This window comes from Apteryx mantelli, chromosome 1, assembly GCF_036417845.1.
Source record: "Apteryx mantelli isolate bAptMan1 chromosome 1, bAptMan1.hap1, whole genome shotgun sequence".
Lineage (NCBI taxonomy): Eukaryota > Metazoa > Chordata > Aves > Apterygiformes > Apterygidae > Apteryx > Apteryx mantelli.
In genome coordinates this window covers 122,605,221-122,629,878 of record NC_089978.1, presented here as the reverse complement: position 1 = coordinate 122,629,878, position 24,658 = coordinate 122,605,221, and the positions used below count along the sequence as shown (strand labels likewise).

General features: G+C 39.4%; 1 protein-coding gene across 1 annotated transcript in view; it reads left to right on the top strand.

The window, feature by feature from the left end:
* The first annotated feature begins 141 nt into the window (after positions 1-141).
* ZNF654 (zinc finger protein 654) overlaps positions 142-24,658 on the top strand; it is a 40,120-nt gene continuing 15,603 nt past the window's right edge. Inside the window, exons 1-4 of the mRNA XM_067300472.1 lie at positions 142-287; positions 12,837-12,982; positions 19,296-19,377; positions 22,489-22,624. Coding sequence (XP_067156573.1) covers positions 156-287; positions 12,837-12,982; positions 19,296-19,377; positions 22,489-22,624 — 496 coding nt within the window. The 5' untranslated portion in view covers positions 142-155. The remainder of the gene's footprint in view (positions 288-12,836; positions 12,983-19,295; positions 19,378-22,488; positions 22,625-24,658) is intronic.

The window sequence follows — 24,658 nt, the reverse complement described above, 5'->3', positions numbered from 1 at the left end:
TTCGTTGGTCATTGATTGGCGCGGCGGCCGGCCCAATGGGAGCGAGGCGGGAGGGCAGGGCCGGACATGAGGCATGGGGGGAAGGGGGCGGGCCTTCCGGCACGTCGGGGCGGGGGAAGGGGGGCACTCGGTACGCGCAGGGCGGCCGGAGCAGCATGGCGGAAGACGAGAGCGATCAGGAGTCGGAGCGGCTCAGCGAGGAGCTGGAGGCTCTCGTGACACCGGGCCTCCCCGCCGGGCTCCCGGCTCTCCTCAGCAGCCAGTATTACTGCCGCCGCTTCTGCCAGGTGAGCGCCGCCCCGCCCCCCGCGCCGCTCCTCGCCCCTCCCCCCGCGGCCGTTGAGGCGGGCGGGGGTGGGGCGCCCCCTCCCCCCGCGGCCGTTGCTCCGCCGAGGCGGGGGGAGGGTGGGGGGGACTGGGTGCCGGGGCCGCTCCCCCGCCGCGGGCTGGGGTCGGCCGCTCCCGGCGGGCCGGGGGCTAGGGCCGGGGCAGGGAGCGGCGCCAGCGGCTCGCCCTCGGGTCTGGGGGCGGGAGGGGGCAGCGCCCGCCCCTCCGTGGCGCCGCCGGTGAGCTCCCCGAGGAGGGGGCAGGGCGGGCCGGGCGCGGCGCCGGGGAGGTGCGGAGCCGGGCTGGGGCTGGGGCTGGCGCGGAGGCTTGGCGGGGGGAGGGGACGGCGCCCGCCGGTGGGGGGTGGGGAGTGGCGGGGCGGGCGCCCCGGGGTGGGGGCTGGGGGAGTCCTGCCGCGGCGGGGTTTGCTGCCGCCGCTCGGCCCCGGCGCCGGGGACACGTGCCTCTTCGGCGGCCGTGGTGCTGTGGGCAAAACAATTCCGGGTGACTGCGCTCGGGCCGGGCCGGGCAGCGGCGGCGGGGAGGGCCGCGGAAGTCGTGCCCGTGCCGGTGACTGAATGAGACCACGGTGGTGTTTTGGACAAGCAGCGTCTCGTCGTGCGGGCCCCGAATTTTTGTGCTCTTTGTAACCTTTTTCACGTACAGTCTCCCTCCAAACTAAGGGTCGACAACAGGTTGCTTTTCCTAGTCGCTTTCACGGGCAGGTGTTGATTAAACGTTAGTCATTCTAGGTATAAATCAACCGTATTATTTGCTGTTTTTGTATGGAGTTCCTTTTTTTCGTTAACTTCGTGACTGCCTAGTTAGCCACTACACTAGTTTTCTTCCATTTAAATAAAGGTGTTTGTATATTCATTCATTTTCATCTATTTTTAAAATTCAGCGAAACATCTTTTTGAAATATTTACTGCAATAGGTGGTGAAAATCATTGCAGGTAGCATACTGCTCAGTAAGTCCACTGCCTGCTTTTTGGTTTTGTTGCTGCTTCTGTGTTTTATTAACAATTTGTATAAGCAGAAATCTTAGCACATAGATTAAAAAAAAACCTGTGAAGCCAATAAAAAGCAAAGTCAGTGTGTTTGCTAGTACAAAATAAACTATAATCACAAGAAATCATAAGTGTGCTTTATGAAGTTCACAGTTTGGAAAGATATGCTTGCTTATGTGAAGAGTGAGAGTTTTATATTTTGCTAGCTGCACTTACTGTGTACTGAGTTCACTGCCTTAACGAGGAAGCGCAGGCAGGGTGATAGCTTTATATACTAATGCCGATCCCACTTCCCACACAAAGCTAGGCATTGGTGTGGAATAAGAGATGACAAGACCAGAGAAGGAATTTTTCTGTAAAACAGTTGTATCACAGCTATTAATGGTAGAGTACCTAAATCATTTGACCTTGGCTTCCCCTGCAGTTTCTTTTGTCAAGAAAGATTGCCAAGCCCTCTCCACTACTTTGTTCTGCTTCTAGTTTATGAATGCTCCACATGGGCAGCTAATGTTCTGAGTATATAAGGAGATATGTTTCTTCTCTTTTAAACAATACATGTTTTAAATTATCCTGATGAAAGCGAATTAATATATTAATGCTTTGTCCCCAGGGATTTTTTTTTAGATGTAAATATGGCCTGGTGAGTAGCAGTTCCAAAGTCATGTGTTCACTCAAAGTATAGTCTTCCATGTTTTGTTTAAGCATATTTTTTTTAATAATGGATTCTTCTAATGGTTTAACTATGTAACTACAAAACCTTAACCAGTGTAGTATACTGGTATAAAAGGCCAGTAGCTGTGTGACCTTTTAAAATTTGACACCAAATGAAGTTGTGCATGTTCCACATGAGAACATCTGCCCTCAGGTTTGTAGTGGTGTAATTGTATTGGGGTATGTATCCTTACTCACTGAGGGTTGACAGGCCCTCAGCCTATTCAGTAAAAGTGATGAAACATATCTGTATTTCTTCTTTAGGTAGCATGATAAATTTACACACAAAATTCAGGTCACCTCCTTAACGCTTCTTAAGAAACAAATTTTCTCTTTTAAATACTGTATCACTTTATTAGGATTGGAGTTTTTCAGATACATTTTTGTTTTCAGTAGAAATTTTCACTCTGGCTCTAGTTTTTGCCAGAGCACTTTGTTTTGTGCTTTTCTATCCAGATCTTCTGAAGGTCGTGTTTGGCTGTTGTGCGGATTATGCCTCTCCACCTCATTCCACCCCATGCCGATAAAACAATTTTGCTTGACTTAATGGTTATTTGGCACTTCTAACTGTCCTGGTTTTGCTTTTCATGTTTCTGTTTCCTTGTCAAAAGTTGAACAGCAGTTGTAGAGGTAGTTGCTTAGAGATCATACCATTAGGCTGAGCTACCTGGAAGAAGCATTTCTGTTTTTCAGAATAACAAGCTTCTAACGCATCTGCCTTTAATTGGTAATGATGAAGCCTGATGTCAGCTAAATAGAGTAAGTATTAAGACTGCTTATAGTTACACAACTGTCTGAAGTGTGTGCACAACCACATTTCTCAGAGCTGCAGCAAAAATGAAGCAAGGTGCAAAGCCTGTAGAGCCATTTACTGTAGATAGAAGCTAAGACCTCTTGACTGATCTTAAAAGCTAAGACACTGTCATAGCCCTTGAGAAGCATTGGTGTGCACATGTCTTTCATTGTTGAAATACGTTAAAAGGTTAAAACATAGCTGTAACCAGACAGGTTCAGTATTCTGAGGCCTTCAGTGTTGCAGCTGAACTTAAATATGTGAGTAACCAAAATTTAGTGATACAAGATTAAAACATGGTGTCGAGTGTCTAAAACTGTATCTGTTTTCTGAGATCTCTTTTTATTTTGTAGATGTGCATGGTCATACAGTGTCATTACAACCTGAATCTTCCAAGGCAAAGTGGAACAAAACATTCTGTTAGACTGTTACTTGAAATTGATAATATGGGGAGAACAAAATCAAGATTTCTTTGGGTGGGATTGAAGCGAGGCAATTGGAAAATGAGAAAACAAGTGTCTGGTCTATGCCTCTCATTAACTGGCAGTACAGTATTACTTTTTTAAAAGGTATTGTGACCATTTCAGCCGTTTCTGTTGCTTTCTAGAATTTCCAACTTGATATTCCTTCCTTTTGTAGAGTTAAATGTTTATTGAAACCACTTATACTTTGAAAAGTAAGTCAACTGTTCCCAGCTTTGGCAAGCAAAAGAATGTGTCTGTGACTGTTTTGTAGGTTTAAAGAAATTTAAAAGGTAGTAGCTAGCAGACACTATGCATTTGGGAAAGCTTCACAAGAGCTAACTTGTTGTGTTCCATGCAGAATTTGAAATCTTTCACCAGGTTTGTTTTCAGGGACCCCTCCCCTGCCTTGATGGCCACAGCCCTTGGGAGGTTCTGTGTGAGTGAAAGACAAATGATGGAGGCCAGAGGAAGCAGTGTAGATGTTTGCTTTTTACTGAAAGGGTGGAGGGAGTGCTTTTAAAATTAGAAGAAAGAACTTCCAAAGTTATTTAATTTGAAGACAAACCTTAACAGTGAGCTGGAAATGGATATAGCTTAAGTCACTGCACTTGAAGTGGGTATAGTTTTATCAACCAGCTTAAAATGATGTATTCTCTTCAGAATCTTTTCTCATAAACTCGTAATATTTTCATAGCATTTAATGTTATCTTATGCATAGTAACTGGCTAAAAAGATAAGTGTCTTTGCATTCTTCATAAGGCTTGATATTGACTAGGTTAAGAGGTGCTTTGAAGATGTTAATTCATATAAAGCTTTACATCAGAGTTACACTGAGCATTTCTGTAGTTGGCCACATGGCTGCATAACTGTACTAGATGTTATTTTTATGTTGTTCAGTGCTGACAGAAATAAACACAAGGTGATTCCAATCTAAAGTAGCAAAGTAATACTGTGAGGGCTAAACACTAGTTGATCTCCTCTTACTGTGGCATCAGTTTACAGCCTTGCCAATATGATCTCTCTGTGAAATCTGACTTTGTATTTGCTCAAACTAATTTGTGATATCTTGAGTGACTGCTTAAAGAATCTTGGGCTTATAAAGCTAAGAATTTAAATTTAGTAACCCATTAGAGAAAGTGGTGTTTTCTGGATTTATTGGAGTAAACAAAAAGCCATCCACATGTACGGCTTGACTGTTGTCTGTCTATAGCTGCTTAGGTATCTGCCTCAGTTTGTAAGGACAAAGTTGGAAAAATGTGCGTCTTTGGATGTTTATTCTTCTAATCTTGGGATTAATTTTTCACACTCTTTAAGTGCTTAAATTTGAAAATGCTTACTTCTGATTCTCACCCTGCTCTTCAAGTCATAGTTACTTTAGTTGCTTGTATTTTTTTTTTAAACAAAAAACTTCAGGTTATGCCAAACTTGTATTTTACTACTGCACTGTTGTGAGACCTGTGTTTGATCTCCATGCATCCTTTTGAAGTTTAGCTGCAGAAATCTTGCTCACATGAGTACCAGTAGTAGAATGTGATCTCTTAGATTCCCCTGAAGCTTATTTCTCTCTTGGAAGGTATAAATTGTAATTTTGAACCAACTGTTTTCTCTTGCAATGGTTTGTGATGCTCTAGGGTGTTTGTGTAACTGCTTGAATAAATATACTTTATACATTTTTATTAATGGCTAAGATTTTGAGAGCACCATTGAGATCACAATTTGTCCTACATGACAGACATTTTTAGTTATGTTTTTGAAAATGTCTAATGTTGCTAGTTATGTGAAAGCTTTTAAAGGGCAAATCGCAAGATGTAGTAACTAAATTTACCTGTGAATCAAGGAAAACCATAACTCTTTGAAGCAGATTAAATTTAAAAATAAACCTTTCATTATGTTCCATATTTACTGAGTCTTTCTCTGCTTGGGTGGTGAAAAGGGGCTTATTCAATTTACTGTCAGCTGGCACTTTCTCTTGGATTTAGTACTGTGCTGCTTGAGATTAAAGTGCTTCTGAACCATATTTTGAAAAAGATCCTATGAATTACTAGTGGTAGGCACCAAATCTTGTTTACTCCTAAGCTTAGTGCCAAATTTATGCATTCAGTTCTGTTAACGATTATATGTCTGCAAAGAACAGTGTAATGGCTTAGGTGGTGGAACTCTTTCATTTCCCACTTGATGGGAAACTTTCTAAGCCACTATAATGCAAAACTAGCTTATGGTATATGTATGTAGCATACTTGTCTATTTTCAGTCTGTTTTTTGGGGAGAATTCACAATAGTAGCAGTTGATTAACAAGCTCTTTATCTGCAGACTAGTAGACTGAAGGAATCAGTGCTCTGTTTTTTCCATTAACATTATAAAGTCTGTGTTCTTATTCATGTACTCAATCCATGTATGTCTGTTCTCCTTAACTTTTGTGCCTGTTGTCCTTTTAGCTTTATTCAGAGAAATTATCTGCCTGCCGTAAATACTAAGTTTCTTCCTTCCACTTTTGGAAAAAAGAGAGATTTGGGGGATTTTAATCATATGCCTCTTCATTCCTCCCTCCCTTCCCTCTTCCTCTCACTCTCTTAGATACCCTTAGGGGACTTGCTGTTTTCCACCATAAAGTTTTGTGGGATGCTGTTAAGCATGCTTTTTCAGGTCAGAAAAGTAATGCTGGTGCTAGTGAGCAAGAAGGAGCTCTGTCTGTTGGTACAGCAGATGGATTAGCCTTCCACAAATCAGAGATGGGAATAATGGTGGTAGCAGAGAAGAGAATGATGCCCAGAGCTTGTTTCTTTCCATTAAGAAAGGAAATCCTTTTGTAGCAAAAGTTTCTTTGAAGAGATTAGTGTGCCATGCCTTTCAACCAAAGCCATTACTGTGTATTTGCAAAGCTTGGAGGAGAGTTCCAATTGTACTATTTACTTAGTAGCATTTGATACAGAAAGTTACAGAGATTACCTGAACAGTTACTGTCTTTCAGATGGTAGCTCAGCTTCAGATACAGCAAACTACTCCATTCGCACACATCTTTATTGATGTTACTGCAGAGTAGCCACCTTGCTTGTTTTGTCTACTCTTCTATGCTAGCCCTGTTACGTGGGGTAAGAAATATTGTATGTGCTAATACTGATTATTCAGCTTGAAGTAGTTAGTCAAAGGAATACAGCTGAATACTTCTAGGCTGATTTTTTTTTATTATTTATTTATTTATTTATTTATTTTGTTACCCAGCTTCATTCTATATTCCCTTCCTCCTAGGCTATAAGATGTCTTCCACTTTGTATTTATATACTTTTCAGGATCTTTGTAGTGTTATTTTTCTTCCACTTCTTTGGAACTTTTCTGTGAGTACACTCTCAAACTTCTTGTTTGTATTGCTACTTCAGCAGTTTTTAGTGCCCTTTCTTATCATTTAACTTTTGTATAAAAAGAAGCATTTTGAGTTTTGCATGGAAAAAATGTGCCAAGATTCCTCTAACTTTTAAATGTTACAGGTTTTTTGCACCTAAAAAGTGGGATCTCTGTTGAATGATGCGTCTGTATCATTGTCTATATTTGACAGCATATAAGAGCTGCTTGTTACTCAGGCTCTTTCAAGTTAGAAAAGGCAGACTTGCTGAAGTAAGCTGTATAGTTCAGGATGAACAGATACTTGTTAGATAACAAAAGATCAAATTATTAAAGACCTTTTCATTAGCAGTTATTCAGGTGAGGGAAATAACTTATAGTTTGTTTACTTGAAACTCAAATTTTGTTTTACTGATATCACTTGTGATCTGGGCATGTGTATTCATGTGTCAAATTACAGGACAGTCAACTGTCTCATCCATAAAATGTAAATATGTATGGAAATGGGCTCTTTGGGTAGCTAAATGGAACACATATCAAACACTATCTTAAGTATTGTTCATACTTCAAGTTAGCAGAGGAAATAAGTCAGATTTCAGTGACTGCAGACTGGGGGGAAGCATTTAGCTTTAAGGGTAGAGCTTTGGCAGAAACTTGTCTTATAGGATGTGTCATACTGTTGCTGGGTGATGTTTTTTCTTTTGCCAGAAGTGTGATGATGTTTGATTACTCCTTATGTAATATTTGCATGTGAACTGTAAAAATAGGGAAGCTATTGCCTACAACTGTTTTTTAGTTATTAATTTAAAATGGTTTTAGATGATGTATCTATTAAATAGTGATTTGTGTTGCCTTAGGATCTTTTCTGCCCTTTATTTGGATAATTAAATCTTTTTTTTATAAAGAAGCAATTAACTTGATTGTACGTGGAAACAGAACAAAGTGCTGCTCCTACGCAAAGTAGGGTAAAAAGACAGTAAAAAGGTTTGATTATTTTTTCAGAAGTTTCCGATAGAGTGAATTTAACATTTCTCATGCTCTACTCGTACTCTTCTAGAACTAAAGTTCTAGAACTGAATATCCAAGCTGCTTTGGTACTTCTGCTGGACGGACAACCATGTTAAGTGTTGCTTTTAATTATGATGATTTTTAATTTTCAGGCAACTCATTTTTTAGGTCCCACCCCCCCTTTTTTTTACTTGACATTTTAAAACATATTTTCAATTGGTTCTATTCTGCCTACCATGATACTTCTTTACTCTGTGTGCTTTTTTGATAACTATATAAGCAGCAGCATTCACAGAAGGGTTGTGGTTTTTATCGTATGGTGACTTTCTTTACAGCTAAATCTTACAAAAGTTATGGGAGCAGCTTCATTTAAGTCCTAGTCATGACAAAACTTTAAAACTGGGTGTTGTGTGGGTTTGGGTTTTTTGTGTGTGTGTGTGTGTGTGTGTGTTTTGTAAAAAGTTGTAGCAACCTCAGGCCTAACATTGCATAACACTTTGTTTCTTGTGTCCTACATATTTGAGAATAGTCTACAGTTATTTGCAACAGTATAATTTGTTTTAAGTGTTTGGTATACCTGGGAGGCAGGGAAAATGATTTTTTTGCATTGATTTAGGTCTTTAATTACTTCCTTGTTGTTTTGGGGTTTAGTTGCTTTAGGAGTGTGCTCTAATGTAACATTGTAAAAACACTCTGGGAAACTTTTTTTTTTTTTTTTTTTAATAGGAGGCTGGTCACATTTTGCCCTCAATGGGATGTATTTGAATCATGTATACATTTTCCTCTGAGTTATTCAAACATATTAAAGAAGGCGTAGTAGTGTAGTGACACAGGAAGACGGTGGAGTTGAAATAAATAGTTTTAGGGAAAAAGAAAGATGCTTCAGTCTCCCTTTCAGTAATCTGTATCTGCACTGAATGAGAAAGAGATGACAAAAGACACAGTCTGTGCATGAATGATGGTACTTAAAAGGTAAAAACTAGGTAATGAAAAAATGGTGGAAATGGGGAACAAAGCGTGAAGAGCTTATAAGAATATGACAAACTGCATGCCCAGCTGAATTCTTGAAGGGAGTTGTTGCAGAAGAAAATCTGTGAAAATTTTCCCTCCTTTCTGCACTGTTCTGAAATGTTCCCTGGCTTTCTGCACTGTATATCTGGCAAGAAGCATGCTGCTTTGTTTTGACAATGTTTCGTGCTTCTTCAGTTGTATGTTTAACTTCATCATTTTGAAGTTATTGTGCTTGTTAAAAATGTGCTGATACACATACGCTTTACACTTAACAGCAACAAAAAAAAGCATTTAGGACTCGGAGTAATCTACTTGATTTTCTGGAATGCTCTGGTGGGGCAACATTACCCATGAAGGTGAGCATATGTATGCCCCTTAGTCGTCTTTATTTTCCTTTAAAAAATACTTAAGAAAAATTAATTTGATTTTTTTCTCTTTTTTGTTTTTCTTTTTTATTATAAACCTTGACTCTATACTGAGTTACCATTCTCTGTTTTGTAATATTGCATACTACCTTGACAGCTGATAAATATTCAAAGCATGGCACATTGAGTATTTTGAATAAAAAATGATGCTTGCAATATAGAAATAGCTACTGAGTGAGAGTGTTTAAAAGCACACATTGAAGTATACATATAATTGTAAAACAAACTTTTTTTTTTCCTTCCAAAGAGAATGTGTGCGCCATGTGGTTTGGAATTTATCTCATACTTAGTTTAGCATAGCTTTTTCACTGTGTTTTATTGACAACTGTTTTAAGTCTGGTGAGAATTGACTCATTTCAGGTAAATTTTGGAGCCTGATGAATGTATGGTTTCAGATATTGAAACTTAGAAGTAAGGCACTGGTATTCGTCTTGACTAGCTTCAAGTATGTGTGTGTGGGGTGAGGGGTGGGAGGAGTTTGCCATGAATCTTAGGCAGTTAGCAGATACATTTGAGTTGCAAACTATCTGAGTGCTGGTGTTGTGATGTCTTCCTTCATGTGCTGCCTTTGGTACTTCTCTGAAAGGGTGGTGAGGCCAGTTCAGGGAGCTAATGCAGACAGTGACTGATAGATTTTTGGGAGAGGAGGCTGTCCTCTGCCAGGTAGTTCCTGAATTAGCTTACCTTGGGTTCAGATGAGCGCTGTTGGTGCAGCAAGAACAAACAGCAGGACTGTGCATCTTTTGCTAAGATATGAGCAGTAGGCCTCCACCCTTTAGAGACTATGTCTAACTTGATCCTTAGTATGAATATTCCTTTCATTATATTGCTTTCAAGGACTCATTAGTTGCAGGAGCAATACACAGACATTGGGATCAGAATCTTATCAAAAGGTCATAAATGCCGACAAAAGAATGAGGTGAGCAAATACAGTAACTTTCTCCTCCCTGGGCAATTTCAGTTCAGCTAATATATTGTAGTTAATTTCCATGGATGTGTTTTTAAACTCACACAGTCTCTCCTTCAACTCATGTAAACTTTCAACATCTGCAAACTCCCTGTAGTAGGGAGCTCCACAGCTTAATCTCGCATTGTGTGAAGAACCACCTCCTGTAATTTGTTTTGATCCTGCTTGCCACATGCCTTGATGCCCCCGCCCCCCAAACTTGTCACTACTTTATAAGCTGAAGTGACCTTGTTTGCTTCATTGATCTTTATGCAAAGTCTATTCCATTACTTAGCATTTGCTGCCTTTAAAGCTTTTCCAGTCTTTCTGTATCCCCTTTTAATACAGGAATCTGTAGGCAACAGAACAGCATGCAGTTTTAAAGACAGAGGGGTGTGCTAACCTCTCCTAACATTTGACTTGCTTACTTGACCACTGCTGGTAAGCACCGCATGATTGACTCATGAAAACATCTACCATAACCACACAGTCTTGCTATTAGGTGGTAATTGCCAGTTTGAAGGCCATCATATTAAATATGTTTTGATTGTTTTTTCCAAGTATCACTGTACATTTATCTGCAGTGAACTTCATCGCTCACTGTTGTAAACCCTTTCTACAGTTCTTTACAGTTAGCGCTTTATGCTACCAAGAAAAGTATTAGTATCACCACAGAATGTTACCTCGTTGTTCTCATTTATAAACATACCTATACTGTGACTCTTGGCCCAAAGTGTTGTAGAATGCCATGGTGGGAACTGATGGTTTGTTGCTACCTTCATTTTTAGCCTATTAGGGGCTAAAACCAGAAAGGACCTTCTCTCAGTCTGCTTAGCTTCTCTTAAGGTGTTTTTGATTTCCTGCCAAAGGGACTTTGTTAAAAGTATTGTAGAGAAATTGCAGTAGATGTGTGAGGCAGTGTTTCCTCTTCCCTGTAAGTGGAAGAGAGTTTATCTACAAGGCTTCTAATTCTGTTCTCAGTGGCATTAGGTATTTGCTGTATTAAAACTAATAGATTTTCAAACAGGAATTATTAAAGAAAATTTGGTAAAAAGGCAAAATATGATTTCCAAATATAAATCAGTCTCAACTGTTGATAGTAAGGAGGAAAAACTTACTGGTCCCATTATCCATAACTGTTTTACTTTGAAGTAGCTTATTACCAATCTCTTTTAGAAATGGGACAGTGTTGTGTTATTGCATGTTGCAATGAGCCTTAAAGCTGGGCACCAAGCTTTGGAACTAACAGTGTAGGCCCCTTAACCTGGGTTTTAAATCCTGCATTTAGCTGATGGGGAATTAGACAAATCTAAGAGGGATTCACAGAACTTAAAGAAGTTGAAAAGAAATCCTGGAGAGGAATATAGCTGTGGGGTTTTTGTTTGTTTGTGTTTTTTTGTTTAATCTATGCTTTGTTAGTCAGCCTGGTTCTCAAGATAGATGCCCAGGTGTAACTAGGTTTTGCAATTTTTAGCTTTCTTAGCATCAGTTATCTGTTCTTTCTGTATGCTATGGAGTGCTTCAGTGTTTTCTTTGAAACATGGCTGATGGCATGATGTTTCACTGCCTGCCTGGTTCTCACTTTCTCAGGATTAGTTAGGTTTCGTCTGCTGAAAGAGTGCCCAAAGCACTAGGGGACAGCTAGGCTGCTCTCTTCTGCTTCTGTTGATGCTGTGCCATTGTGTTGAAAAAATACGAGAACAGTAAGTGAGCAAAAGGAGCCTGACTACAGTGCAGTGAGATGAGGTATGTGCCGGAAAGTGGAAGAAACATGCTTTTCCGTGTCTGCTCAGAGTGCTGCCTGTGAGTCACATCTCAGCTGTTGATTAAAACGGGAGAGCGGACCCAAAGCCCTTCCCTCCCCCTTGCTGGAGGAGTGCAGTATAACGACTTACTGAACTAGTGGGTGCCTCTACCAACACCTGTTTCATAGCTGTGGCAGCTGTGCTTCGTCCTGAACTCAGTGCTGTGTGTGTTTGGGGGGGGGGTGTGTGTTAATGTGAAGCCCTCTGGAGGGGGCCTTTCAGAGGACTTAAGTATGGGAACACCTGTTTAAGAATATCAGATAGTGCCTGGTCCTTGAACATCTCCCAGTGTGGGCCTAGGCAGTACCAGAAATGTAGGTATTCATGCAATTATTAATGAGAACAAGATTGACTAGGTGACCAGGCAAGGATTTAATAGATTTCTCTGTTCAAATACATATATTTCACCTTTGTATTCCTTTATGGAATGGCATCACCATTTTTAACTGTGAATCAGGATGTGATTAGCCTTAGAACTTACTTATTTGATCAGGTAACAAACAGTGACTGTATGTTTGTGTCTTTCTTTGCTGATACAAAGGTGAGAAGAGTACAAGCTAGTCCTTTTCCTCTTTGAAAGTTTGAGAATGGAATGTCTGCATTTCGTTGTAGACTTTCTAATTTGTATCCTGTTACAAAATAACTTGTGTTTAAATCCAGATTGTAATAACTACTGTGATACTATACCAGAAGAAACTATTTCCTGACCTTAGCCTATGAAAAGAATCAGCTGAAGGTCCTTTTTGGTGTATATATTTTTTTTATACTGTAGGACATAAAGAAATTCTTCCTATGTATTTTTTTGGTTTGGTGAAAAAGAAATTAGTCAAGATTGTTTTTGTGGAATGGGGCTTTTTGGCAACTCTGTACAAACCCTATTTTCGAGGGAGAAGGAGGGGAGACAAAGCAGGTACCATATTAACTATGTATTATCTTTGACTAAAGAGATTTGTTTTCTATTGTAATACTGTAATATTGTAATAATTTTTTTGTCATTAGGTTGTTGAAGACTATGCTGGAAGATGTCAGGTTCCTTTGCCTCAGCTTCAGGTGCTTCAGACAGCTCTCTGCTGTTTTACGTCTGCCTGTGTATCATTCCCAGCTGAATGTGAGCACGTACAATATGTTTTGAGTAGCTTAGCTTTGTAAGTATATCTATTTTTTCTATTTCATTTTCAATGTAGACTGTCAATGTTGTATTTCTACAATGGCAATAGGATCTCAGAAGAGAACTTACAAGAGTGGTTTTACCAGGTTACTCAACTATGAGGAACCAACTTACACTTGGTAAAAATTCCTGAATGAGGATACATAAACTGTAAGTTTAGTTGTCTTATGTCCGTGCTAAATATTCAGGTTGAGTATCATAAGACTGTGTCACAAAGGTTTTTTGGCAAAATGAAGTATCTAAAGTATTATGTCAAGTCATCCCCTTACAGACTTTTCATTGGAAAAATCTCATTTTGGAGTATTTGCAGACCAACCTTTGACACATAATTATAAGTAAAGTTATCTAATGTTTTTGCTGTTCCACCTCTAATGATGTAATAAGCTGTAATAACATAAGATTACTGTAGTATTGAAGAAATTAATCAATTTAAAAATGGGTTTTTATGGTTGAATCCTTAATATGCTTATGAAACTGACTTGTTATACAATTAATTGACTGAAAATCATGTTCAATATGACAAAGAACTGTAGAGTGCTAGATCATGCATCTTGATTTTTCTTGATGCAATGGCAGTTGTCCCTTTCCCACGTGAGGGATAAAAGTGTCTGAGTGATGATCACTAGTTAACTAAAATTCCTTTTTTTTTTTTTTACTTGTTATAAAAATCTGAAATAAAAATCTAAAAATAAATCTTTTGGTGAGTTATAGAACCTTAGCCCAGATAGAACGTGTTTTATCTTCTCATCAGCAGATGGAGACAAAAAACTGAAAGCTAGTTTTATTGCTTGTTCTGTCTGAGGAAATTGGATTTATTTGTCCAGCAGGTTAAACAGCTTTCTTGTTGAGCATTGCTTTTGAATATAGTTTGGTATCTCAATTCAGAATCTTGTGACTTACTCTCAGTCATCTAGTCATCAGAGATGAATGCTTCCTAACCTTTCTCTCTTGGTTATTTGGTCAGAGGACTGGATTGCTTATTCTTTTTACTGGCCTTGAGCTATTGGTGCTAATTACATAGAACTCCAGGCTTTACCTTTGTCAGTATATCTAATATGGTTGGTGAAATTTCACCAAAGAGATTTACTCTTCCGTGATGGGGAAAGAATTCATAAACATGAGAATAGTTACGGAATCAGATCTCTCTCTCTCTCTCTCTCTCTTTTTTTTTTTTTTTTTTTTTTTTTTTTTTTTTTTACTGGAATGGTCAAATATCAGGGAATGACTAGCAGTTACATCAGATGATCTCTTTATTCACTAGTTTTTAGCAAAAAAAATACAATTTTATGAAGATCAAATCACACTTTAATCACACTTTTAAATGTCAGAACATGTACAAAAGTAGAAATTCAGATATTTACATTATATTTAGGGTGGATCCAGTTCCTGAGAGTCTGGAGGTGAACCCCAGATCCTGGAGGCAAGAGAGAAAGTCTAGAGGAAGGAAGACTTTCCCTTGGTTGAGGAGGAGTGAGTCAGAGATCATTTAAGCAAACTTGACACCCACAAATCCGTGGGCCCTGATGGGATGCACCCACGAGTGCTGAGGGAGCTGGCGCGTGTCATTGCTAAGCCACTCTCCATCATCTTTGAAAGGTCATGGAGGACAGGAGAGGTGCCTGAGGACTGGAAGAAAGCCAGTGTCACCCCAGTCTTCAAAAAGGGCAAGAAGGAGGACCCAGGGAACTACAGGCCAGTCAGCCTCACCTCCATCCCTGGAAAGGTGATGGAGCAGCTCATCCTGGAGGCCATCTCCAAGCATGTGGAGGAAAAGAAGGTGATCAGGAGTAGTCAGCATGGCTTCACCAAGGGGAAATCATGCCTAACCAACCTGATAGCCTTCTCTGATGGAATGACTGGCTGGGTAGATGAGGCGAGAGCAGTGGATGTTGTCTACCTAGACTTCAGCAAGGCTTTTGACACTGTCTCCCATAGCATCCTCATAGACAAGCTCAGGAAGTGTGAGCTAGACAAGTGGACAGTGAGGTGGATTGAGAACTGGCTGAATGGCAGAGCTCAGAGAGTTGTGATCAGTGGCACAGAGTCTAGTTGGAGGCCTGTAGCTAGCGGTGTCCCCCAGGGGTCAGTACTGGGTCGAGTCTTGTTCAACTTCTTCATCAGTGACCTGGATGAAGGGACAGAGTGCACCCTCAGCAAGTTTGCTGACGATACAAAACTGGGAGGAGTGGCTGATACCCCAGAGGGCTGTGCTGCCATTCAGAGAGACCTGGACAGGCTGGAGAGGTGGGCAGAGAGGAACCTCCTGAAGTTCAACAAAGGCAAGTGCAGGGTCCTGCACGTGGGGAAGAATAACCCCCTGCACCAGGACAGGTTGGGGGTTGACCTGCTGGAAGGCAGCTCTGTGGAGAAGGACCTGGGAGTGCTGGTGGACACCAAGATAAGCATGAGGCAGCAATATGCCCTTGTGGCCAAGAAGGCCAATGGTATCCTGGGCTGCATCAGGAAGAGTGTTGCCAGCAGGTGGAGGGAGGTGATTCTCCCCCTCTCCTCAGCCCTGGTGAGGCCACATCTGGAGTACTGCGTCCAGTTCTGGGCTCCCCAGTACAAGAGGGATGTGGCACTACTGGAGCAAGTCCAGTGAAGGGCTACAAAGATGATTAGGGGACTGGAGCATCTCTCTTATGAGGAAAGGCTGAGAGAGCTGGGCCTGTTTAGCCTGGAGAAGAGAAGGCTGAGAGGAGATCTTATCAATGTGTACAAGTATCTGAAGGGAGGGTGTCGAGAGGATGGGACCAGACTCTTTTCAGTGGTGCCCAGAGACAGGACGCGAGGCAACGGTCACAAACTGAAACACAGACACTTCCATCTGAACATGAGGAAAAACTTCTTCACTGTGAGGGTGACAGAGCACTGGAACAGGTTGCCCAGAGAGGTTGTGGAGTCTCCTTCTCTGGAGATATTCAAAACGCGCCTGGATGCAATCCTGTGCAATGTGCTCTAGGTGACCCTGCTTGAGCAGGGGGGTTGGACTAGATGATCTCCAGAGGTCCCTTCCAACCTCAGCGATTCTGTGATTCTGTGATCACTGAGCTCTGTCTCCCTTTGTCTTCAGTTTGTGTACCTGCGTTTTGGAACTGGGTTTATTTACTGAAAGTTTCCTTCCATCCTAGTATTAAGGAGTAGCAAGCTTATTTTTCCTTCTGAATCTGCTTGCTTGGCTTAGTTTTGCATGTGTTATCATAAAGTGATCCTGGGACTTAGCAGTTACCTGGGAAACCTTACTCAGATCTGGCCTTTGAAAATTTGGTGTTTATTAAGTCCTAGTTCTTAGAGAACAAGAATCTGCCTGACCCCATATTGTCATAGTCAAGTAAGGTTTCCTTGGTAACCAGACAGTAAACTATTAACAGCAGGCACTATTGCATTCTCTATACTTGTTAGCCATGCTGTTCATCACAAATGAAGCAGCATCTGTACTTGCATTAACCTCAGTGTTTTTTAATAATGATGCCAGTATACTAGTGTTCGTGGGCAATCTTCTGCGCCTATAATGTCTGTAGAGACGATGTGACAAATTGAAGCACTGTCGCTATAAGCAGGTAGATGTAAATGGGGGTGTGTAGTGCTGCAGACTGTTTTAAGGCAAAAGAGCTATGCTGGAATTGGCTACAGTAATTCTGACTGAATGGAAACTGGTGACTAGGAAACTTCAATATTTTGATAGCTTCCTTTATTAGTTTGATAAGAGTGTGAAGCAGGTGCACTGATACTGGAAAAAAAAATTACTGAATTTACTGGAAAAAAAATAGTTTACACTTGTAGTTCACTGCAGATTTTTGTCAAAATCTTATTCTCTTTAAATCAGTCAAAACACAAAACAATGCATGCATCATTTGCTAGAACTAGTTTCATCTTAACTGATTATTATTTAAGTTCCAGTTTGGCAGCTTTCCAAATCATGACATGACTCAAGCCTGACCTTTACTGAGAGTCAAATATGCTGCATAATTCTGTTTATCAACATGAAATGAGATAATGTGTTTTCAGAACAAAGTATTTATTTGGGAACTGATTTTTTTTAATTCTCTATTTGAGTTGAGATTCAAGGACCTCATGTGGAGAAAAATCTTGTCATTGAACATAAGACTACAAAAGTTAATGCGTATCTTAAATTTACTAGGTTTGTTTTCAATATAATTTACTACTGGCTAAGAAAGAACTTAATGGAGTATAATTTAAAGGAAGCATAATTTCATTTACATTTTCCACTATTTTCATAATTATTTCCCATAGAAACCTTCCTTTTATTTATATAAATATTAAGATCTTTTAATCCACAGTACTTCTGAAAATGCTCTTGAGAGAAAACCTGAATTTAATCTGCTCTTAAACGTTTTTGGATTTGCTGTGTTTAAAAACAAGGTGTTCTGCTTTGTAAGAGTGCTTTGGGTGTTACTTAGATATACTGAGGGTATAAGATTGACTTTAAATTGAGAGGTAATTGCACAGTGAATTTAATTATTATGCAAAACTTCTAATCCCTAGTCCAGCTATTTGAAAATCTGCCTTTTATACTTCAACAGATGTTGCAACAAAAGACTAAATGCTCTAGTCAGGAAAGAAATTGCCATCAGTAGGATTTTGGGTCAAAAGCTATAAGTGGAAGAGTGCTGAAACTTCTTCAGGACTTCTCCTTTCCTCTCTGCCTCCTTATTCTCCTTGTTCATTTTGTAAAATGTCTAGAATACTGTTAAGAAGAAAATTCATGTTTTCTTCTGTTATGAGGTGGAAAGCCTTTGCTGTTCAGTCGTGTTTCAGAAACACCCTCAATGTAAGCAGTTGTGTTTTCAGTACTGTGTTTTCCTTCAACTCTGAATTATCATCACTTCCCCCTCACATTCGCTTGTTTTTTGCCTGCTGCTCATAACTGTCCCAATCAGCAATTGCAGGTTGTGTTAGTGGAATGCTTGGTAGTTACCTCTTTTCCAAAAAGCAATAAAACTTCTCAAGCTGAAGGCAAGAGCAGTGGCAGGTGCACTGGAGATGTCTGCAGATGTGTAAGATGCAACTACCTTGATTTTGATAGAATTCACTGACTTGCAGTAATGTCTGGAAACATACTTCTAAAAGTGAAGACCTAAAATTGACCTCAGCTCTGGAAAGCTAATTTTTACCAGTCTGATTTCACAATCAGGATTGTTTGTCATTGTCATCATATTAATTTAAAATTAAAAAAAAAGGGGGGGGCACACAATTATTTTAAGATGGTGGAAAACGTGGAAGCCATAGTTAGATTGATGCTTCAGTCAGCTTGAGTCTAGTCTGATGTTGAACAGTTAAATCCTGTCTGCTCCCTTATCTTCTGCCTCTTTTGAAGTGACACATGCAAGTTCATGCTGCTGCAGCATGAAGCTGATTTGCCTAAAAACTGTCTGTGGTGAAGTTGAAGTTTTGCCAATTCATTTGAGTGCCATGCAGAAGGTGAACATAGTTCACTTGCATATTTCCACCAAATCTGTCTTTTTGCAAATAATCTTCAAAGGCTTTTGTTGAGATATATGAAATTAGTAGCACCTTTAAACTTCTTCTCCCTTCTTCCTAGAGAGACTTCAGTGGGCATTACATCAGGACAGATTGAAATGGAATAAAATGTGTCAGTAAAAGTTGCTTATCATACTTGAAAACATGAATTGTTGGGAATTTGCACTTAAGTAAAGTTACTGTTCTTTGAATGTTATTCCTTATATATGGTGCACCCTCTAGTAGTTTTACAGTTGTCCTCTTTCTTCTGTAAAATTACTGCCTATCCGACAAATTCTTTAGCTTTTTGAGGAAGGTTCCTTTTTGGAACAGAGAATGGAGAACAACAGTGTGGAGGATGTTGTGGTTGTTGGGGGAGGAAAGCAGGCAGGTACTGTGAGTCTAGATGTCCTGAGGTTATGAAAAGGGTGTGGCTGGGTTAAACTTATGTTTAAGTATTATATATTTTATTGTTGATTTGGACTTTTTGGGTAGCTTATCTATAGCTGTGAATGTATTCTACTTATGATTTCATGCTTGATGAAAAGTTTGCTCGAGGGGAAAAAAGTCGCTGCCAAAATCCAGCTCAAGAGACCAACCTAAAGCTTATGAAATGAGTAGCATTTCAGAGAGCCTGGGCATTAGCCAAACGTTTCAGTGACTTGTGTTGGGATGGGCAAGGGTCTAGAGCTTATAAAAGTTCTATTTTATTCTTAGTGCTGTGAAAAACAATAGAATTGTGATTGTTTTCTTTTTGAATTAACTTTTTTTTTTAGCTTGGTTGACTTGTTGCTACTTCTGTTTTTTAGGAGTTTTTTTGAATTGCTGCTGTTCTTTGGAAAGGATGAGTTCTATGAAGATCCTTTGAAAGATATTTTAGGTTCTATCCAGGTAGTGTTGCCTACTTTCATATAAATCTTTGGTAATATTATTTTAGCACATAAACATTTTTTGTGAATATTAAAGTATATAACCTGGATGAAAGAAGCCATTATAGTGAAAAAAGATAGTTGCTTTACTTGCATACAAAAGTACATAGGGTATTTGAAGCCATTTGTTCTTGTATTCATTGTCATTATTTATATTTGAATCTGTCTGGACTAAGTAAAATGCAATTCACTTTCTTTGTGGTACCAGCCTTTCTATTAAAGACATATTTTATGCATTTCCCATACAGAAATGGGAAGCTTTCTGTTGGTTTTTATCTAATTGGAGATTAGTGTCATCCAGTGCCTTGTACCAGTTCACAGCATGAAACCTGAAGTTTCCCTCTGCTGTTTTAAACTGTAACCTTGAAGTTAAAGCTAAGCTTCAATGAACTCTTCAGATCAGCATAAGCTAGCATTGTTTAAGACTTCTTGCCTGGACTGGGGCAAGTTTTTGTGTGGCTAGGTACAACTGCATCAGAGTACTGATCCTGGCTTTAGAAACTTAACCTTTTTTTTGCCAGATAAGCTTTTCAATGTGGAATTGAGTTCATTGCATGGAAAGACAAATGCTTGTGCCAGCATGAGAAATGAAGCTTTGTGGTTTGGAAAGAAAGGGTGAAAAGTGGGGTGCTTCTTCTATTAATGCTGATAACAAAACTGCAGTTTGAAAAACAGCTATCCCTTTGCTGTTTTTATGTTGATACCTGTTTGCTATTGCTGCTTCAAATTAATATGTCAGCACTACTGATGTTAATTATCAAAACAGCAGCAGTTATATGCTTGATTAGAATTAGTTGAAGAATGGGGTCAAGGAGTGGCTTTAGCAAGCCCTAGGAGTAGGTATGGTATCTTGTACAAGTGTTACGGGCCCTCTTGGCAGTCTCAAGTGCTTTTCAAAGACAGTGTATGAACCAGACAGAGAACTAAGAAAAAATGAGATGTATAGTACTTGCTTCTCTGCTTTTGTGGTATAACTCAACTGCCTTGCCTTTTAAACAATGAATATGTTAAAATATGTCTTTACAAGATTTTCTTAATAAGGAATTTCTGAATCTGTTTTATAACCAAAATGGTAGTGAAAAGCATTGTTTCAGTTACTTAACCAGCCTTTATTATCAATTGTACTCATCTGAACATAATAGAAGAAATTGAGAAGAAATCAAAGGTAAAAATTTACAGCAAAAAAGGGTATCTGAAGCTGTGTGTGAATAGAAGCAGTCATTTTAGCCCTTTTGGAAAGAACAGATTAAAATAACCGAAAAGAAACAATTAAAACAAAAAATTAAAACGCTATTTTATTTCCCTTTGAAACTTAGGTTGTGCTGATTACAATTCTGCTGTTGATTAGCATTAATGTTGACACGTTCACCAGCAAATAACAACAGAAGAAATCTTTGTGTGTGTGTGTGTGTGTGTGTGTGTATCACGCACTCTGTATAGATCTCTCTCACTCACGCACTCTGTATAGATCTCTCTCACTCACGCGCTCGCTCTCTCACATTATAGATCTCTCGCGCACACGCTCTGTATCTCTCGCGCACACACACTCTCACGCACACTTTCGCACACACGCGCTATGCGTCTCTCCCGCGCACGCTATATGTGTCTCTCTCACGCGCTGTCTATATATCTCACACACTATGTATATCTCGCACTGTATATCTCGCGCACACACGCTATATATCTCTCACACACTGTCTCGTGCACACGCTATATCTTGCACACTATATGTATCTCTCCCACACACACTGTCTCTCTCGTGCGCTGTCTATATATCTCACGCGCACGCTGTCTCGCACACATGCTATATATATCTCTCACACTATATATTATCTTGCACTGTATATCTCACGCACACACGCTATATATCTCTCACACACTATCTCGTGCACATGCTATTTATCGCACGCTATATGTATCTCTCCCACACACTATGTCTCTCTCGCGCGCGCAGTATATATCTCTCACACACTATGTATATCTCGCACTGTATATCTCGCGCACACACGCTATATATCTCACACACTATCTCGTGCACACGCTATATCTCGCACACGCTATATATCTCTCACGCGTGCACACGCTATATATCTCTCATGCTGTGTGTATCTCATGCTGTGTGTATCACACGCGCTCATGCTGTATATCTCTCATGCAAACGCTATATATCACCCCCCCACAGTCTCACACACACACTATATATATCTCACACACTATACACACACACACTATACACACACATACACAAACACACACTATACACACACATACGCACACTGTATACATACGCACGCTATGTATACGCATGCACACTGTATCTATATATATGCACAAATATATGCATGCACACGCACTACACGCGCACTACACACTCTATATATGCACTGTATTTCGAACACGCACACTATTTCGCACACACTATATACACACACACTATTTATATACATGCACACACTGTATATATACACGCACTGTTTATGTATATACACGCACTGTGTGTACACGCACACTATATATCTACACACACTATATATATATCTACACACACACACACTATATATATATGTGTGTGTGTGTGTGTGTAGAGATATATATATATATATAGAACTGCTTCCAGATTATTTTAAGCAAGCGCTGGAAGGCATATGTGGTTTATGTTATGTAGAGCTTTGGATAAAAGATTGCCTGAGGCCTGGTGACTCACATGGATTAATTCAAATTTTCCCCTTAAAACCTGGTAGAATTTGGGCTCAATAACCAGATCCCAATTCCCAATGTCAATATGCGTAAATCAGTGCAGACTAGCATCAGGTAAAGATTTCTCCTACAGAGTATGCCAATAATACCTCCAAATTCAAGGAGAGGAGTTTGCATTTTACTGTTTTTAGAGAATGTGAGTTGTTGCTTTAGGACTTTTTATAGACCTAATCAATTTAAGACTTCAAATGTTGAATTGTTGACTGAGAAATATGTAAACATATGTGGGTTTTCTTGTTTAAAGTCTTTTGTGTGGGCTAACTTTATTGTTAGGCATCTTTCTTTTCTAACTTCATACTTTTCTTTTCACTCATAGGAATGTCAGAATCTTCTAAATAAATACAGAAATATGAACCTGGAACTAGTGACTCGAATTATCCGAGATGGTGGACCATGGGAGGATCCAGTATTACAAGCAATTCTTAAAGCAAAGCCTGTATCACAGGAATTAGGTACTTCATTTACCACAGTAATTTTTTAGAGTTCTGAAAAATGTGATTACATTATGCATTATTCATATTGGGTTCAGGTGTTGTCATATGGCATTGCACATTAACTTTTTTTTTCCTCCCGTAGTAGCTACCAGTCCCTTTTTTATTAAAAAGAAACTAAATTTTTTTTGCCAGTAGTTTAAATTTACTTTTATAGAATAGCAATAAGATTACTACGATACAAGAGACTATTGAGCTGTCACTTATAAAATGAATTACCAGATCAAGGTATTTACCCCCTGAAAGAGTACACAGAAAGACTTGACTGTGGTTAGGCTGCTGAAGTATTGTGGTGAGTGAAGGTCCTGATGTTTAAGTTTGTCTCATGGTACTCTGACTCATTTATTTCTTGTTTTTAAATTGTAAATACTTGCGTTTGGGGCTTTTATTTTCCTGGTCTATTTAGGATGAGGCCTGTGACTGCATCTGGCATGTTTTTTATTATTGTTATTACTATAGTATGTGTAATTCCTACATTTGGGACTATGAGAAGGAGCTCTCTTAATTTTCTGTTAGGGCTTCAGCGTAAAACAGCATTTTTAACAGTGCACTAAAATAAAGCTAGCCTGATTGTTCATGGAAGTTTCTAGGAGTAAAATGGTGTATAACCAAACTATAGTAAATAAGTCTTTGCTAGTGATTTATATTATGAGAGGTTAGTAATGTTAACAGAGGACCTCTTTAAATTTGTCTCCACTTGATAGTGACAGAAAATACTTTTTTTGAACTATTCTCCTCTAGTTAGCATTGTATAATGCATGATTCAAATTCATTACTGTGCGTTTATGACAACGTGTTCATGCTACAGTGGGAGGAAGAGGCCTATAAAGTCAGAAAAGCTTAATGAGGCACCTCCTTAACTACAGAATGTGGTTTAATAACAAATTAACATGATTAAGTGGGAAATCCTTGATAGCTGTTTTGTCTCTCTTGTGGAGTAATCACCCAAGCGACACAGTTTGCCTGTGTATTTTTGTGTAGATGTTATAAACTTGAGTCAAATACATATAGAATCACAATGAAAACAAAGATCATCCTTGTCTTGCTCTATGTCACACTATTAACTCTAGAAGTTTTGGTGGTTATGTTCTAAAGCTGGGTCTCAAATGGAAGATTGAGTTGTAATCCAAAAAGACTAATGAGAGGATGTCCCAGGAAAGAAAGAAAGTACTTATGACTCGGTAGTAAACAGAACTGTTCTGTTCAGTCTCCATGTCTCCAGCAAGGAGTAATTTAGTCCTTTTCCTTGTGACTGTTGACTGTCTTGATCAGCATGAGGCCTCTATACAGGGAGTAACAGTTTGAGGATCTTTACCTAGTTTTAACCTGGCAGAGTAAGAATGAGACTACCTGTAATCATTAGATGATCGTTCTGTTTCCTTTTGTTGCAGGCTACATCTCCTTCCCCTCTGCTGAGGTTTTCTTCCTCCTTTTATCTTCAGATTTCCGCACACACGCACCTTTGTCATATCTCACCTGTGATGACAAACATTTTATTATAGATGATATCTTTTGGAAGCTTTGTTTTTGTCTCTTCCTCTAAAATGTGATTCTTGTGAAATTGGACTCAGAGAAAATATTCTGTGCTGCTTTATCAGCTGACAGTATTTGGTGTATATTTTAAAACTTGGCCATATTGTTCTCTCAGGGATGCTATTTTAAATGAGGAAAACTTATTGCTGAATCACCAACCATTACCTGTGAAAGTCAGATTGATGATATGTACCGTATGAACTACATTATCCTATCTTAGATTCATTAGTTACACAGAGAAGGCTAGGCCAAGACAAAGCTTGTCCTTACATGAATTGCAGCATATTTTGAGAAGGCTGGAAAGGAAGGCAGTCTGGTTTTAAAGGAAAATATCGGGGTTTGATGTGCCCCTTAATTTTCTTGAAACATAGAAACAATAAACTTCTAACAGATTAGGGGGAATACATCATGCGAGAGCCTACTGTGAACTTCAGGAAGCAAATATAGTAAACTGAGGAAAAA